This window comes from Thermobia domestica, chromosome 13 (genome assembly GCF_964235325.1).
Source record: "Thermobia domestica chromosome 13, izTheDome1.hap1.1, whole genome shotgun sequence".
NCBI lineage: Eukaryota > Metazoa > Arthropoda > Insecta > Zygentoma > Lepismatidae > Thermobia > Thermobia domestica.
The window spans coordinates 94,008,866-94,027,602 of record NC_137466.1 but is presented as its reverse complement, the minus strand read 5'-3'; the positions used below and the strand labels follow the sequence as shown (position 1 = coordinate 94,027,602).

The window sequence follows — 18,737 nt, the reverse complement described above, 5'->3', positions numbered from 1 at the left end:
CAAGAACGAATTGGAAACATGAAAGATTTAAAAGGAAAGAAGAACTAGAAATCAAAAGAGGACACAGAAAAAGAAGAAACCGGATATGTACTAGTAGATCCTGGCATTTGGGAAGATTACAAGAATTTGTATTTGACACAGGTTGAATCTTTAAGTTTAACCCTAAGCCTTCCAAAGACGTTATGTTTGACATGTGTGTCAATTATTATATAATGGTGTTATAATATGTGTTGGTGTTATTTAGTGTTCTGTTATTTAGTATTTTGTTCATTCTGAAACTATCAACAATGTCAATAATATTTGCTTTAAATTAAGTGATTGTTCGTAACTGTGATTACATTATGTTACAAGGAAACCGATTACTGTTAGGAAATCCTTGAATTAGTTGGTCCATATATAGTTGGCAAAATTTATAGAAATGATACTTGAAGAAAAGCATGGACATTGAATCTTATAAAAAAATTATCTGGTGACAATTTTTTTTTCAGACAAAGGGGAGTCTGTAATGCGCCGCTATTATCTAGCTGTCCCGAAGCGCATTACATGAAAAATTATTTGGTGATGGAGTGTCTGGTCCGCATCTTGTGATATTAAGATTAACATTTAAAATAACTTTTTCGAATCGAATTTAAAAGTTTTGTTAGAAATTCAATTTTATAAATAGTTTACACAGTATGAGTTTGTATTTTGTCACTACCATTTCAGCTTAAAAATATGAAGCTGTAATAAGAAAAAACCTCGGATCGTTCGTCAAAAGCAAAGCCATCTGTAAAATCATGTATGTATTTATATTTAATGCCTAGAAATATCAAATCAGTTCAAGTTGTTGCAGATATATTATTTGTTCACAGATGATGTGCAGCTTTATAGAAAACAGAACGAAAGATAATTAATAATTTTGATTATGTTTATAAATATAGTGAGAATATTAATTCTGATTCTGAATACAGCCGCTATAAACTTGAAAAGGAGATGAAAATACTTTTAATGATATGATGAACTATGAGAATTATATATATTTACAAGGAAGATGATAATATGATAATATATAATGAATATGTTATAAGTATAATATGTAATTTGGGAAAAGGGCTGTTGAAAGGTTTAGAATTGACTCCTATTAAAATATAATCTAAAATTCATATATTCTTCAATGCTGCATAGTCTAGTTGACAATTAAACGATGGTTCCTGCACAGCTTGAGTTTTAATGGTCACTTTTACGCATGGCTGATGGGGAGAGAGATCCTACGTTCTTCATTGTGGGAGTTCCTTCATTTGCGCACCGAACCTCCAAATTTTATATAATTGAACATGTACTTGTGTGTGTGACAAGGTGCATTTCAATTGGCCTAAACAAAGAAATACTTGGATTTCTTTAATAGTTTATTTAATACCTTTTTCTAGGTACTATATGGGTTACTTTGTAAACTCTGGTATTATTATTGTCTTTAAGTTCGTTACTAAACATTTAAAAAATTGATTTGAATCGTACTGAAGATCAATAGCTCTATGTTCACGTCTCACATAGTTTTTGTCTATTAGTTTTCTTCTCAAACTAAAGTTCTAACCTACTTACTTTAACGTACATAGACCGGAATACTAAGCCAGTAGGCGGTACTGTGATTCTGAATGTTAGAATGCTCCCCTCAGGTGTAAGGGGTCCCTGGTTTGATCCCATGAGAGTTTGTGGCAGACGACATCGTGTCCCTGGTGTTTTCTTGAGGTTCTTCCTTTCCTCCTATATTTTTATTCCACGAATTCTTTCACAATCATTGACTTTCATTGAGCATACATTTCCTTTCGCCTAAAGTGCGTAACCCTGGAGTGCATAAAGTGCATAAGGTTAAATTACAATTTTCATTTTTTATTTGCTAAGCCAGTAAAGGAAGGTTAGAGTCATTAGTTCCTTTTTACATGATATTCAAAAACGATTAGTCTAGTGTAGCAAATAGAAATTACGAGCTGGAGTACAGAAACATGTGGAGAATTAAGATTAAGGATAATGTAATTATGAATTCATTTACGTAGTCACTTTTACACGCTAATTAAAAATTTCAGATACAGTATGACTTCATATAGTGTCAAGGTGGCAGAATTTTCAGCGTATGTGTCCAAACGGCCATTAAACTATAACTAATGTAATTAACACTCACTTGTTCTATAGTCTTTCGCATAACTATGCATTCTCTAGGATCGTAGCAATTGTTCTGTCTATTATTTACGCTACAGTTTGCCCCTCAACAGGAATGTATGCGGAGGTAGGTCCTGCAGGTTCGGACCTTCAGAAATCCTGACTTTTCTGCAAATTTAGTCTCATTTGAGGAGTGATTTTGTAAATTGTAATTTATTTATTTGTGAACAACAATACAACAGGCAAAGCCCAATTATAGTGTTGGTGCATTTCAAAATAAACTTACAATAATTTTCTTGAACATATTATAGTTCATATTACATATATCAATTTCATTGTGTTCGATACATAATTTGTTATAAGAAGAGCATATTCTCCAGATTGGTGACTTCAATAATACGTTGGTCCTTGCCTTTTTGCAATAGAACAGGCCAGAGTTTTCAACACGAGTTTTAAGTATCGGGACATGAAAATTTAGTGTCGATATCAGATCTGCACAATTAAACTCATTTTGTACTATTTTACACGAAAGATCAGATCTACCACATTTCGCCTTTGTTCTAGTGTGGGGATACAGAAGTTGTCTATTAATGTAAGATAGTTTTCGTAAGATGGATAGATTCCAGTACCCTTGTATACTAACCCCAAGTATTTGATAAATTTGGATTGGAGTTTTTCGAGTTGGTTTCGGTATTGTTGTTGCGATGGGTTCCAGATCACAGCAGCATATTCCAGTTTTGATCGGACATAAGAGTAATACATTTTTGTTAGTGTGGTGATATTGTTAAACTCCTTTCCCGTTCTAATTATGAATCCTAACATTTTAAAAGATTCATTAACTATGTTCACTATATGATCATTAAATGTTAGTTTCGTATCAAATGTAACCCCGAGTTCTTTCGCTGAATTTAGTCTGTTTAATACGATCTGATTAAATGAATAATTAAACTCTACTTGATTTTTGTTTCTAGTAAACGATAAAATACTACATTTATTTATGTTTACATTAAGTTTATTAAGAGAACACCAGTTTGTAATAGTTTCTAAGTCATGTTGTCAGTTGAGACAGTCATGGATGGTCTCTATCCTGGCGTATATTTTGAGGTCATCCACAAAGAGCAATTTGTTACTTAATGATATGTGATCAGGGAGATCGTTAATGAATGAAAGAAACAATAACGGACCTATGTTGGAACCCTGTGGAATTCCAGAGTATGCAGTAATATCATTTATTCTCATATTGAATTTTGGCCACCCTCCCAGAAATAAATTCCCGCATATGTGCCTACTCCTAACATAAGACTGAAAGGACTTCTTGCTGCGAAGAGTGATATTACAAAGAGATTGTCGAAATTTAATTGGCCAGATCCTAAGCTTCTTTCACTTTTTCTACACTAGTCTTTCCTCTTCAAATTGAAAGCCTTATTAGAAATGTTTTACTTTTGGAAATAAAAATACTTTCAAATTGTTTTTGATAGTTGTTTTCACAGAAGTCTATTCCGCGTATGTATGACCAAATGCAATTTACCCCTCCCCCCAGGCGGCTCAGAATGAACTCAACCGACATTGGTCAGGCATGTCTGTCAGTGTAGTTTGTGGGCTATGAGAGAGTGTTTTCTCGCTAGGACGAAAATCGCGCTCAACTGAGTCACTTTTGACGGAATTATGTTGTAGCGCTTTATGTCGTAAAATTCAGTATTTCAATAACGAGAAAGCTGTTTGAGAGCAAGGATTATATATTTATTTCACTTTAACCAAGAACGTGAACAAGTGTAAGGATTCCGTGGTACCAGAGTTCGGTTCTCCAACAAAGGAGACGAAAACACTTCCCCATTGATCTAGTGGCTGGAGCGAGTCTTTAATGAACAGGGTCTTGGGTTCGATTGCCGATGGAAAATTTAAACTCATTGCTACAGTTTGGATTCCACCTTAAACTTCAGGTCCACGTCTTACATAGCTTCGGGCTGAAAGGGACACTAAACTTCAACAAACAAACGAAGGTGAACTGCCATCACTAGTATGCAGCAAAACTTCGCAGAATGGCCATAAGAAAATTTCCCAACCCAAAGACAGATGGCGACTCGTCTAAATGTGTTTTAGGGAGCCGTCAGCCGCATCTTGTGTCAACAACAAAACCTTGTAAAGGTGTTCAAGGATATCGGTCATTATTTTAACGATGCCCACCGACAGGAAAGCAAGTGTAACTTTCACAAGCTATAAGAGCGGGATCTCGCAAACCAAAGATGATGGTACGTCACTACATTGAATGAGACGTGTGTGTAACTTTCCGACTGCGGAAGACGAAGAGCCATCATATACAGAGTCAAAAGCGCGAAGCTCTTCACAAAGTTGACTTGAGACTGCAAAGAAGCTTTCCGAAAGGGTTCATTCATGGTGGTTGGCAGCTACTGTCACCAAGACAAATTAGATATTCGTAGGGTGAACAAGAACTGCGAAATTAATTTGCAGTACTATCAGGAGATCTTGAGGTCGATATACAAGCAAGAACTACCGGAAATGACATGCACATGGTTCACATCCATCAAGATAAACTTTCATTACACATTACAAGATCGTCTCTTGCATTGTATCAGGATATTAAGGGGACTACTGGAATACAAGCAAGATCTTTCAATGAGGTATCTAGTACTTGTGAAGTCTGGAGGCGCAAATCCAATGGATTTTTGTGGAATTGTTTGCTTAAAAGGGTTTTGGACAAGAGGCGTGTGACAAGTTTGAGTGAACTCCGGAACGATGTGAAAGAGAAATAGAACAATATCCGTCTCACAGTTCTTAAACAAAGCCTTCTGCAATGAAAGCTGCGTTGCCGGATCATTGTTCGGAACAAGGAGACACACATCGAGTTCTACCGCTCTTAGTGTCATGGATTTTTGGCGGAATATCCTCTGTATAAAAGGAATAAATTGAAATTTATATATATTGATCCAGGAATATATAAAGCAGCCGTCAGACTAGAGCACAATCGATCTTTAGTTCACCACAAGTATTTTTTAAATCTGTAGAATTATAAACACACTGGTAGAAACAAGAATATTCAGTTTGGGTTCACGGATCTGACTCGAAGTTGATATACTAGAAGAAGGTGGTGGTAGTGATTCCAATGTGGTGTTCTTAGGACTACTGAACATCACCCCGAGTGGGGTCGTAAGTAGGTGTTCAGACAGATAGCCCGTTGTATAAGTGCTGAATGACTATGTGGGAGTTTTGGTGTCCTACGTTTCCTGTAGATATGGCACATCCGAACAATGGCAATTGCCAGCGCCTGGTTGGCTATCAGGCGCCGTCTCACTATGTTGCATACGTGCTGAGATCCAGAGTTACAGACCAGAGCAGTAGACATTAACCAAGTAAAGCGTATTGGCTTGCCCTGGTGGTATGTGGACTTACGTTAGCCTTCTGGAATATCGGCGTCTTCCAGGGGCAAATAAAGCTGGAGAACCGGATAAACGACGTCATGAATATATGGAACATTATTCATAAACACCAGAAAAAGGATTACATAAGATTTATTCGTTTATCAAGTTATCAAGTAGTAGGATTGTTTCGTGCTTCAGAGTGTAAATGAGCATCAGCGAAGAAGACAACTTCTACTTTTGTTGAAACAGATTTTAAAAAATCCAATTCGATCATTTTGTCATAATTAGTTGCGGTATGCAACTTTCCTAAAGTACAGCTATGTTTAATAATATATTTAGAATAACAATATTTATTTGAGTTATATTTATCTAATTGAGAATATTAATACCATATTTAGGCAATGTTACTGTATACAATATAATCAAAATGTTCGATGTAAATTTCATTACTTGTATTAATTTAAATCACAATACTGTATTATTTCCACCATTGGAGCAATGTACTTCAAATCTTTCGCGAAAAAATTCACTATACATAATCACATCTTGAATGCAGCATTAGTGATATATATATATATATATATATATATATATATATATATATATATGCAATTTATCTTCATATCGTTCAGTAAAAATATAATTGCCCGCAAAAAAATTAAGTTGCGTTTTTGCGTCATACATAATCGGAATAATTAGCGCTGCGCAATATATATCCCCACAGAGTTGCCGAATCAATTCGGAAAACTCGCTTCTAGATATCTCTTATCTTTTGATCTTAAACCTGTTCACATACATTGGACATAACCGCAGTGCCGTGCCGTGAGGAGGGCGAGTGGGGCGACGGGGCCCTGGGCGCCGAAGTAAGGGGCGCAAGGTTCGAGAGAAAAAGGAAAAAAAAGAGGAAAATTACTTGGGATATATGTATGGGGCGTAGTCGTATACTCTCGCCCCGGACGCTTATTTTCCACGGCACGGCACTGCGTAACCGATCTATAAGACTTCCCATATATCTGCATAGCACACTTTGGAAGTCTAATAATACATTTAAATGGCTTATATTTTAATGGCAGTAAAACTGACTTATATTTTATTGTAGCACGGGAAAAAAAGTTAAAAGTAATTCGTATATAGAATATTATAAAATTCTTTCAAATTGATTCGTTTTAGCTATTTTTTAAATGTGAAAAATTCCATGTCAACTACACGCAGAATGTGTGCACTTACAAAAGCCTGAACAATATAACATTTAAAATAAATAATCATCGGGAAATGGAGGAGACATTTTATCCTCAAAATCATTAAACAGAGAATTTGATGCCATGTACTTTCTTGCTATGAATATTAAATAATAACGATTTTATCACAGGTTAAAGCTTTATTGCAAAAATATAAGTATTTTACAGATATACAGTACAATATTCAGACAAATGTAATGTTATCAATCTCACAACTATAGTTAACAAATGCATTTAATTTATAAATACATTGTATACAAAAATATACACTCTGTTAGGTTCATTATTGTCAATCAAACGTACTTCTACAAGTCGAGTTTCAATTTATTATAAGTAAATAGAACAATTCCATTGTACTATCAATCACTAAGTTGTTCCATTATCTCGTATAACATTTTGTATGAGCTGAACCTATTCACTAATAGCAGAAAAACCTAACGAGCTTTTAAAGATTATATTATATTAATTACTTGCTCATTGTGCAATTTCGACGTGTTCCCTAAAGTTATGTGAGACATTGGTGATATTACGGAAATTATAAACTATGATACAACAATTTGGTATTTCAGTCAAAATCTTAATTTTCATTATTAAAAAAAAAATCAACTCTTTGTCGGCAGAAAAAAATACAAGAGTTTTGAACTTACATTTAATACAATTTTACTATTTGATCCAACCTCTATTTTCGTCAATTTAATCTCTTAAGTGAATTTTCATAATCTGTAGCACAAATAGAACATCTGGACCAATATAACTATGTATTAAATTGGTAAGTTACAACGTATTTTGATTTAATTTACAATCTAACAAGATAGATTTGGACCTATGTCTGTGTCATTTTGGTTACAGTTTATGCTGTAACGAAGTTAATGACTACAATTTAATACAATTTTTTACTTTATGACAAACTCAGTGCTATAGTTGATTGGGTCTTTTAAAAATCTACAACTTTAATTACATAACCCACTAATACTTGTAGAGAAGAGAACAGTAAAATACATATTTATTAATATTGCCGCTAGGAACATGGAGTATACTATGGCCAAAGTTTCTCCACTTATTATAAAATGAAATAGTGTACGAAGTTCGATCTTCGATAGATATATTGAATTTCAAGGGGTGCAGATACATAAAATTAGAAGTAAAGTAGGCTTAAATAAAAAGACAAAATAAAACCAGTTTCCTTTTTTGTTTGTATTTATTTTTTTTACTGTGTTTTAATTTATCAGATCAGTACATGACATAACGTTTATTCTTGGACGCCATTTGTAAATGGCCGTATGAACCCACTACATTTCTTGGACGAACGAGCCCACTACAATTAAGTTAATGGAAATGTCTTGGGATCAGTGCCACTACTTGAGTTCAACTAATGACAGTAACGACGTAAATCAAAGCCAGATCTTCTATTGTATGTAGATCAATATTACTATGGATGGTATCTATACGTTAGAGCTAATTAAAAGCCAAATTACAAAAGGAAAAAAATAATAATAAAGTAATATGAGAATTCTGAGAGTTAACGTTTAGAATCTCTGATAATCTTTAGCGGCAAAGTTTATTCATAAATTATTTTCACACAATGAAAACATCATCCCAGGTTGCTTAAATCATCGTTTTTTTTTTGAAACTATTCTACTACATAATGGAAATGAAATTATGTGATGTGATTTTAAAAAAGAAAGCAAAGAGAAAGTGGGAAAGCAAAAGTTAAAAATCAATTAGAAATTCCTAACTACTATTGGAAAGTATTTATTCGAACTACGCACAGAAAATCATTCAGTGTGGATTGTATTAATCCCTGATTACTCTGGATATTTCTCAGAATACCTAGAGAATTTCATGTTTCAATATAAAGAAATAAATACTCTTACAGCAGAATTTCTTCTGACAATTATTTGTCATCTATCACATAATACGTGCATGAAAGTTTTAGTAATTCATGACAATACTATAGGATTTGTTTGTATTTTTTTTTTAAAAAAGTTCGAACCCTGGAAAGTACAATAGGTTGCAGGCAAGCCTCCGCATCTTACAATAACTGTGTTACACTCTTACGAATTTGACTTCCCTAAATTAGCAACTGACTCAGTTAGCTTGCTTTTTATGCTAATCAAAGAGACTCAAAGAAACGGACCACGGTGTCGTCGAACAGTGGTGTCGTTCAGTACTTTTATCAATAGGAAACGCTTTTTTTAAGTAGTATTAAACTCATAAGAAAATATTGATAAAATTAAAATTGATTTTATACTTTTAATTGTTCTGGAAGAACCATCAAAATATCTAGGTAATTTTCTTCCGTCGATTTTAATGTGAATTTATCAAGTAACTGTGTTGTTTGCTGATGTCTCATATCCATAATTAAATTAAGGAGTTACCGCTTTATGCAACAAACGGTGAAAGTACCCACGCTTGAATGAATTTCTAATTATGTTTTTATACTAATTTTAAGACGTGGAATTCAATGAACCTACTATGCATATCCGTCCATAGGGACACGAGAAAAATGTCCTCAAAGTTGGAATATTTATATTTACATGTTTATTTACAAACTTATTTATTATACCAACTTTTTTATTATACTAACTTATTTATTATACCAACTTTTTATTATACAAACTTATTTATTATACCACCTTTTTATTATACTAAATTATTTATTATACAATTTTTATTGTACCATCTTATTTATTATACCAACCCTTTTATTATATCAATTTTTTTATTATACCAACATTTTATTATACCAACTTATTTATTATATCACCTTTTTATTATACCGACTTATTTATTATACCAACTATTTTTCTCGTGATATAATGGATAAATATGCTTTAAATAGTAGCATTAGATACAGCGTTTTAAAGTTACTATTTAAAAAGTGCAATTAGAAATATATCCAAGTGTGGGCACTTTTACCATTCACTTAAACGTTAACTCGTTCGGTTATAAAAAGAAATGTATGAAAATGTAAATATCCTTAGTTTTAATCACAAACAATCCTTTTGTAATTGGTACAAAATAAGTCCACACTTTGAAATCTATCAGTGTAATCTCATAGGCTTTGCATAATTTTAAACCTTCCTATCTGTGGTGAGAACAAAATGGAACTTTGTCAACACACAAATCAAGGTATACACAAATTATTATTCAAAGCTAAAACCGAACCAAAAGATCAAGAGCCAGTTTTTCCGTCATCCACCGATTTTTCTTTGAGGTAGGTTTTATAACGATGACTGGATGGATTGTGGCGTACGCGAGTGAACGGGGTCAACATTTCTTTTGACCAAGATATTGAAATATTTCAGTTTTACGTCCCACGAATATACCGAGTAGAGTAATGGAGACGGCGATGATGAGAATAAATGAAAAGTTAGAGTAAAGAAAGTAGAAGGAAACGAGAGAACCCTGAGAGAACCACACACATACGGTGTTTGCCCTCCTCGAGATCCAACTTGCTGACTTGGATATTATGCAAAAATACAGTTTTGTCATATTAAGATATGATTGCAAACAACTGAAATGATACGAACCTTGGAGCTTGAATCTCTCCCTCCCCCTTGATGAATTTTTACGTACGCCATGGATTGTAATTTCAGTTTTAAAAAGAAAAGAATGAAGAAAATAAAGGGTATTTGTAAACATTTTGGCATATTTTTATCGGATTCTTCTACAAAGTTTATATTATTGGAATGATACCAAACCATATTTATACAATCGAGCCTCATTTAAAATTAAATTAATATAAACATCTTTTTTCTGTACAATCGTATTCTAGTGAACACTTTTTACGAATTTTCCTGTGTTGCTCCTCCATTTTCTCTGTTGATTTAACCAGTGTAAGTGAATGCAAGGAATAATGTAATGCTAGCGAGTTAGAATTGTCAAGTTCTTAACCAACCAACGAAAATAAAAGAAAAAAGTGCGTCTCTTCCTATATCAAATGAAATCAAGAACGGAAATTATTTACTAACACATTACCAGAATCTAGATTTTTAAAGAACAAGGAAAGAAAACTAAGTGCATGTGATTAAAATTTGATGTAATCTTCTAAATGCTTACAGAAAAATCACTACTGAGAAGCACTAATTGCTTTAATTAGTTGAAAGATTTTGTGTGTGAATAAATATGCTGCTTCTCACGTTATGGCGTTCATTAGTAAATTGGGTTTTACCCACAATGAAAAGAAGACTGTAGCTAGTGCAGAATTGATTAAATCCGGAAGGATGTGAATATAGAAGTACAAGAATTGTGTATCAATACTGACTTCCGGACATTACTAACGAAATCATTACGAGTACGTAACTCGTAACTCTGTAGGTTAAACACTGCAGAAACAAAATAACATGGTGGATAGGAACATCATTTAGAGGGAAAAGCTGTAAGTTTCCCCTTCTATGTACAGGGTGTTTCAAAACAACACCGACAACTTTTGGGAGATAATTCCTGACATCAAGATAAGACGAAAAGTACAGACCAACCTGGGTGCAAAAATGCTCCCTTTTGGAGTTATAGGCTGCCGAAAACATGAAAAAATCAACTTTAAAGGCCCATAGCTTCAATATTATGGGACCTATTGATGTCGGGTCAAGACCACTTGGGAACTAGTATGTGCCCTATACAAATATTTACGTTTCAGAATCCTGTGGTACTTCCGCAACAATTTTTATAGAGGTAATTGGTACGTACTTCAAATTATGTACCTCTAGCCAAAGTCACTCTATAAAAATTGTTGCGTGAGTACCTCAGGATTCTGAAACATGTATTTTTAGATATCGCACGTATTAGTTCCTAAGTGAAGTTTTGACCCGACTGCGGCAGGTCCTATAGTTTTGGAGCTATGGGCCTTTAAATTTCATTTTTTCATATTTTCGGCAGCCTATAACTCCGAAAAGAAGCATTTGTGCACCCAGGTTGGTCTATATTTTTGGTCTTATCTTGGTGTCAGGAATCACCTGCCAAACGTTGTCGGCGTTGTTTTGAAACACCCCGTATTTACTAATCCACAGTAGCATATAGCCATGAAACTCTTCCTAAATCAGAGGAGAATCTTGCTTTTTTCGAAGCAAAATTCGAGATGACGCTGCCGTTATCAAGTGATAATTCAATCTAATTAGAATGGTACGGTACTTAGGTAGTTATCATGCCTTCCATTATGTTATCCTCCCTTCTTATTCTAGTTGACTGAAAGCTTTGTCTTCTCCAATACTCTATCAAACCTGAACGTATTTATCGATGATGTATTCCATTCGATTCGCATTATATTCTGAGACATGTAATTCCCTAAACTTTTTATCTAGGTTTACACAGAAATAAATGTAATTTCTAAGCTAAAGAGTAGGAAAAGGTTGTTTAACACAGAATGAACCAGGCCTTTTTGGTTGCTGAAATGAAACTTTCTGGTTGCTGGGCCCAAACTTTTGACTTCCAGGACAGAACCAAATAATTTGTTCAATTTAGTTTATTAAATTGAGGGAAAAAACGTAGACTTATGAAGGAAATGAAATGAAGATGCGTTAGTGGTAACGCCATCTCATGTATCCAATCATCCACTGGATAACAGCACTTAATTTGCTCAGCAGTTAAATCTATTTAATATGATCTATGAAAGAACGTATCTTTACTTATGTTTTCTTGTGTACGTAATTTTGTAGTTATGTGTAAACGAAAATAATAACGTAATTAGTAACTTTTTTTTCAAGATTATAGCTTGAAGTTTCCTCTACTAAATAACTATCTTCCTTCTACAAAATAGACACTTAAAGAAATATATATATATATATATATAATATGTATATGCGTGATTAGTGTCAATAATTTCTTATTCTTGCTGAACTAAAAAGGTTCCTTTTTCGACTTAGAAAACTAGGTTGAATAAACTGTTTTTTGCATCAAGATTTTAATCCTTGGAACGAAAAAGTTTGAAAGACTAATGCTACCAACTTGTTGTGTGTATGTGTATGTAATTCTACACGAATAATGATGTATGCAACAACTTCTTAACTGTTTTTGAGAACTGTCACATGGAAACTAAATGTCAATTATCGTACAGCTTCAAAATTACGAGATTTATTAATTTATACAATGGTTTCATGTAAATCCTTTGAGCATTAGAACTTCAAAAACTGAAATTCAATTTTTATTGCAGATAACAGAGAAAAAAGTATCACAAAAAAGTAGTTCTTGATTTCAATTGATAAAGTATTTACTCCTGAATGGTAAACTAGAAACTAGATTGTTAAAAGTTACTAATCGTGTTCAATCCAGATTTTAAGTATGTTCAAAACTCAACACGTAAAACACCGGTATTACTCATATTAAATTGATGTGTATTAAAATAAAGAACGTTACAGACAGACTTCTTCTCATTAATTTAAACTATAATACGGAAGTTCACTATTATTCTGTAAAGTGACGAATCATGGTTCTTAATATTTGGAATGCTTTAACTTACAAAACAATATCCGCCATGATCACTTTGCACTTCTCACTTTGAACACAAAAAAATCAGAACACATTACTTTTTCTTTCTTTTTTAAATAATATATATCATTATCATCACAATACTGATGGCACCTGTTCTTATAGAAATGACAATAATTTATTTTTATAAAATTATACAAAGTCAAAATCGCCATCACAAATAGTCCAGTTTTTATTATATGTCTATTTATTGGTTATTTTATGTTTTACACACTTTTCTCTTGATTGGATAAGGAATGTTTACTCTGTTTGATTATTGTTAATATTATACCATATTTTCACGTATCCAATCAATGTATTCTGTGACTCTTGTAAATACTCCAGGATACCCTGGTTCACCACACTTATTTCCAAATGAGACGATACCCACTTGCATCCAACGGCCTTCTCGTTTTAGCATCAAAGGACCTCCGGAGTCACCCTGTGGAAAACAAAGAATAAACTTTAATAGAATAATCTAAATAGAAAGAAAGAAAGAAAGAAAAAGAAAACCAATTTCCAACCGTATATAATTGAACTGAAGGATAGATGAGGGTTTGTTAATTGCGACATCTTAATATTCAGACTCCTGAAGTACGCAGAATTATCTCTGACCTGAAATATCTACATAAAATAGTTAATGGAAGCTTAAGATCGGAAATATTACTTCAGGAACTATCCTTACGTGTCCCTTCCCGCATCACCCGGAATACCCACCTATTCCATCTTGCCCGTCCTAGGTTGGCTGTTATACAGAGGTCTCTTTTTTATAGAATACCAAACTGTTATAATCAAGTAACAACTGATGTGGAAATATATTTTTTCGAGCTACCCAGTGTTTGATAGAGCAATTAAACGAGTTTTGACGGAATAGTTTTACTTTTACACTCTTTTTTCTATGTTGTTGTTATTGTTGTCTTGTTTTTTTTTTCTTTCTTTTGTTAGCAAGTCCCTGTGTAAAATGGCAACGATATGCTGTATCTGGGAATTTGTTCAATAAATAAATAAATAAATAAATAAATAATTCACAGTTGATCCACAGAGGCGGCGTAAGGCACGCGTAGGACCTAGTGCCAATAATGACGCCGCGGAGCCAAAGTACTGGTAAAAATCGCCGAGTGCCAACATGCTATTTTTAAACATGCTCAGAACACGGAGCGCCCCTAAGCACGGGGTCTAGGGTGGTTGCCCCAGTAGCCATCCCCAAACTCCGCTTCTGTATATTGGATGTTTCCCATCCAAACGACATACATCTCTTGACTTTAGTTGTGCAACCTACTGAAATTCGTAATGAAATAAATAAACGAATAAGATATACAAACTCTCAATTGGAACAAATTAAAGATATTATAAAAAAACGGAATTAAGATTTGTCAACGCAGATACCAGCACTTTACAACGAAAACATATAATACATTCTTTCTGCATTAAATTTTGAAAACCTCTTTGAACTGATACGCATACCTCCTTCTCCCCGAAATCCTGACTTTTCTGTAAATTTAGTCTAATTTTAGGGGCGATTTTAGAACTTTTAATATAATGTATCATCTTATTGAATTTGGATCCCTCAAAAGCACAGAAGGATTAACTAATAAATAAGAAGAAATCTTAAGATTTTATAGTTAGCATACGTAAGTTGTATTCGACAGCAATATCTACGAATAAACCATCCAAGAAATTACAAATATGAATTTTGCAACATACTCAACCAAAGTATCTATTGGGCTTCCCATGATTCAGTTTAAAAGACGCTAATATTGTTTTCTGACATAGATAAGGTCGTACGGTAAATGAATATTGCATTTAAAAAAAATTCTGTAGTCTTAGTTATTAAATTCATTATTTGGTTCGAAATTTCCCAAGAAAGTGATAAATGGTCTATCCAGAGATCTAACTAATGACCTATAACATATTTAGAGACTGTGTATAGTCGTCCCATGAAGTACAAATAATACTAATGTTTAAATCTATCTATTAACATGCTAGATTTATATATTTGTGTTCAAGAAAAGTTTATATGTTAGTGGACGTTTATTTGTTTGTGCCCAATTCTTTCGACAGTGAGTTCTCGGGAACTAAAGACGCTGTTTACACTGATTGATTGCAAATTTTGTGTGGATTGTTCAGTTCTAATTGAATATTTAAAAAAGAAAAACATGGTCGTCATTTCTTTATTACAGTTTTAAGAGGTACATTGGAAATGTTGAAATTTAAAAAAAAATAATAAAGCATCATATCTTACGAGTTATACATTCCAACACCAGATATTTGTATATAGGGGTTGTATATCTATCAGGCGTTTGTTTCATGACCAAAGGAGAATGAAAAACGAAGAATAACCATTTCTCCAGTCTAAGGTGAATCTTTATTGTTTGGGGTGTTTTGCCCAATGAACACCATATATCACTGACATTATAATTAATTGTGTATGTAATGTATTTGCTTATTACATACTGCATGCAAGAAGAAAGAAAACACTGATCATACATGAATTATAAACTCAAACCGGAAGTAGGCTCAAATCTTGCAAACGATGCGAAATATCGAAAAAATACTCGAAATAAATCTCCGCTTTATGGTAGGTACCCCTTGTCGACTTTTTATCAAGACCTCTTTCACTTATGTAAAGGGACATGTACAGATGTATTGAAGACTGACAAAGAGATTCATGCTTATATGTGAATGATGTGCTGTGTAGAGAGCGCAAGTTCAGCTAGCATATATTAAAAAAAAAAAATTCCCGACATTTTCGACTGTCGACTATACCACTTTGTTTAATGCAGCATAGTTCGGATATTCGCGGACAGATGGCACAATGTATAAAAAGTTACAGCACCACACAACACATTTCCTGACATCTATTGGTGAAATAATGAACTATTTGCGAGTTTCCAGTAAATATCATAATAGGAACAAACCAAATGAACAAGAGTATTCTTACTTTCATTTATGCTTTTAAGAAGAATAAAAAATGAATTTTGGTTATCATGTTACAATTGCGGGCACTCAAATTTCTGCACAATATGAAAGATCTTGAAAATAACTAATAATTCAATTAGTAATATTTTATAAGTTTAAGTTTTTAGCATTGATTACCCGCTTCCCTGGGTAAAATGAAAATTTAAATGGTCAACTCCGTATCTCATGTGTTTGCTACCCGTGAAATATGATGTTTTCGTTTTTAGTTGCATTGATTTAAAGGACATCGGAAAGATCACTGTTCATCTCAGCGACCTCGAAAACTATGGAATAGACACTAATATCGGCCATTTTCGACCATTTTCATATTATATATATATATATATATATATATATATATATATATATATATATATATATATATATATATATATATATATATATATATATATATATATATAGGGTTGATTAATTCGTGTGTCAATTTCATTTGTTCACTGTGCAAAAGTAGTATGAGATAAAGCCCTGCAATTTGGTGTAACTGTAGACGATGGACATAAGTTTTGTTTCGTCATAGAAGCATGTCACTTGTACTAAAGATTGAAGAGATATAGGGACAAAGATCAAATTTCGATTTTTTCCTTATGGGACTACAATGGTAAATTCTGAAAGAGCCTGAAAAAACGTAAATCGAGGTGATATCAAAGAAAAATCTCTATGATATGATTCTATGTTGCAAGCCGACCAAATATGCGTCAATCAAGTGTCAAGTTCAGAGGTCACGATCAGATCAAGGTCACAGGTCATCTTGAGAACCCATTTGAATACTCTGAAAACAACGCAATGTCCGTACCTCATCATGTCAAATGTGTTCTCAAAGTGACCTGTGGCCTTGATCTGACAGTGACCTCTGACCTTGACCACTTGATTGACTCATATTTGGTCGGCTTGCGACATAGAATCATACCAGACAGCTTTCTCTTTGTTATCACTTCGGTTTACGTTTTTCCAGGCTCTCAGAATTTACCATTGCAATCCCATAAGGAAAAAATCGAAATTTGACCTTTGACCCTATATCTCTTCAATCTTTAGTACAAGTGACATGTTTCTATGGCGAAACAAAACTTATGTCCTTCATCTACAGTTACACCAAATTGCACGGCTTTACCTCATACCACTTTTGCACAGTGAACAAATGAAATTGACACACTAATTTATCAACCCTCTGTATATATACAGGGTGTTTCAGATAAAACGTCCAGTGCTTATAAATCCGAAACGGCTGAGAATAAAAAGATGAAACAAAAACTGAGATAGGAAAATGTCATAGGGCGCATCACATGGTGTTGTTGTGGTGACCCACAGGGCCCTCCTTTAAGGGGGCCCAGGGGCCAACTTGAAATTTTCAAATAGGAACATGTATTGAATCATACCTCATTCAATAGTACTTGAAAAACGAAACAACTTTTGTAGGAAACAATTTTCGATTTGGGCCACCGTTTTTAAATGGCCGCAAAAAGTCCTGGATCAGTTTGAAGTTGACACCTGGGCCCCCTTCACGGAGTTTCCTGAGGGTCACCACAACAACACCACTTGATATGCTTTATCATCGTTTCTATCTCAGTTTTTGTTTCATCTCTCTATTCTCAGCCGTTTCTGATTTAGGCCTATAAGCACTGGACGTTTTATCTGATACAGGACATTTTTTGCGGCCATTTTGAAAACGGTGGCCCATATCGAAAATTGTTTCCTACAAAAGTTGTTTCGTTTTTCAAGTACTATTGAATGAGGTATGATTCAATACATGTTCCCATTTGAAAATTTGAAGTTGGCCCCTGGGCTCCCTTGAAGGAGGGCCCTGTGGGTCACCACAACAACACCATGGGATGCGCCCTATGACATTTTCCTATCTCAGTTTTGTTTCATCCTTTTATTCTCAGCCATTTCGGATTTATAAGCACTGGACGTTTTATCTGATATAGGAACCACTTTTTGCGGCCATTTAAAAACGGTGGCCCAAATCGAAAATTGTTTCCTACAAAAGTTGTTTCGTTTTTCAAGTACTATTGAATGAGGTATGATTCAATACATGTTCCTATTTGAAAATTTGAAGTTGGCTCCTGGGCTCCCTTGAAGGAGGGCCCTGTGGGTCACCACAACAACACCATGGGATGCGCCCTATGACATTTTCCTATCTCAGTTTTGTTTCATCCTTTTATTCTCAGCCATTTCGGATTTATAAGCACTGGACATTTTATCTGAAACACCCTGTATATATATATATATATATATATATATATATATATATATATATATATATATATATATATATATATATATTAAAATGCTACAACAGCAACAAAATTTTTTTTAGGTTAAAGGGATAAGAATTAGTAGGTTATACTTTATTCATCGATTTTAATTTCAAAATTGTATGCTTGTTGAGTGTCTCCTAAACCTAGCCATTAGAGGGATACTCTTTGACACATAATTGACGACACTGGTGGGTTATATCATATACCTAGGTAAGATGGTCTAAGTGCAGTTTCATAAACGAATAGTGGTGAAAGTAACAAAAAAAAAAAAAAAAAACATTGGGTGAATAAGT

At 33.7% G+C, this 18,737-nt stretch overlaps 1 protein-coding gene across 3 annotated transcripts in view; it reads right to left on the bottom strand.

The window, feature by feature from the left end:
- Positions 1-6,868: 6,868 nt before the first annotated feature.
- The window catches only part of LOC145668345 (venom protease-like), a 166,464-nt gene continuing 154,595 nt past the window's right edge, over positions 6,869-18,737 (bottom strand). For all 3 annotated transcript variants that reach the window (XM_081736104.1, XM_081736106.1, XM_081736105.1), the window contains exon 8: positions 6,869-13,652. In XM_081736104.1, the coding sequence (XP_081592230.1) occupies positions 13,497-13,652 (156 nt within the window). In that variant the 3' untranslated portion in view covers positions 6,869-13,496. The remainder of the gene's footprint in view (positions 13,653-18,737) is intronic.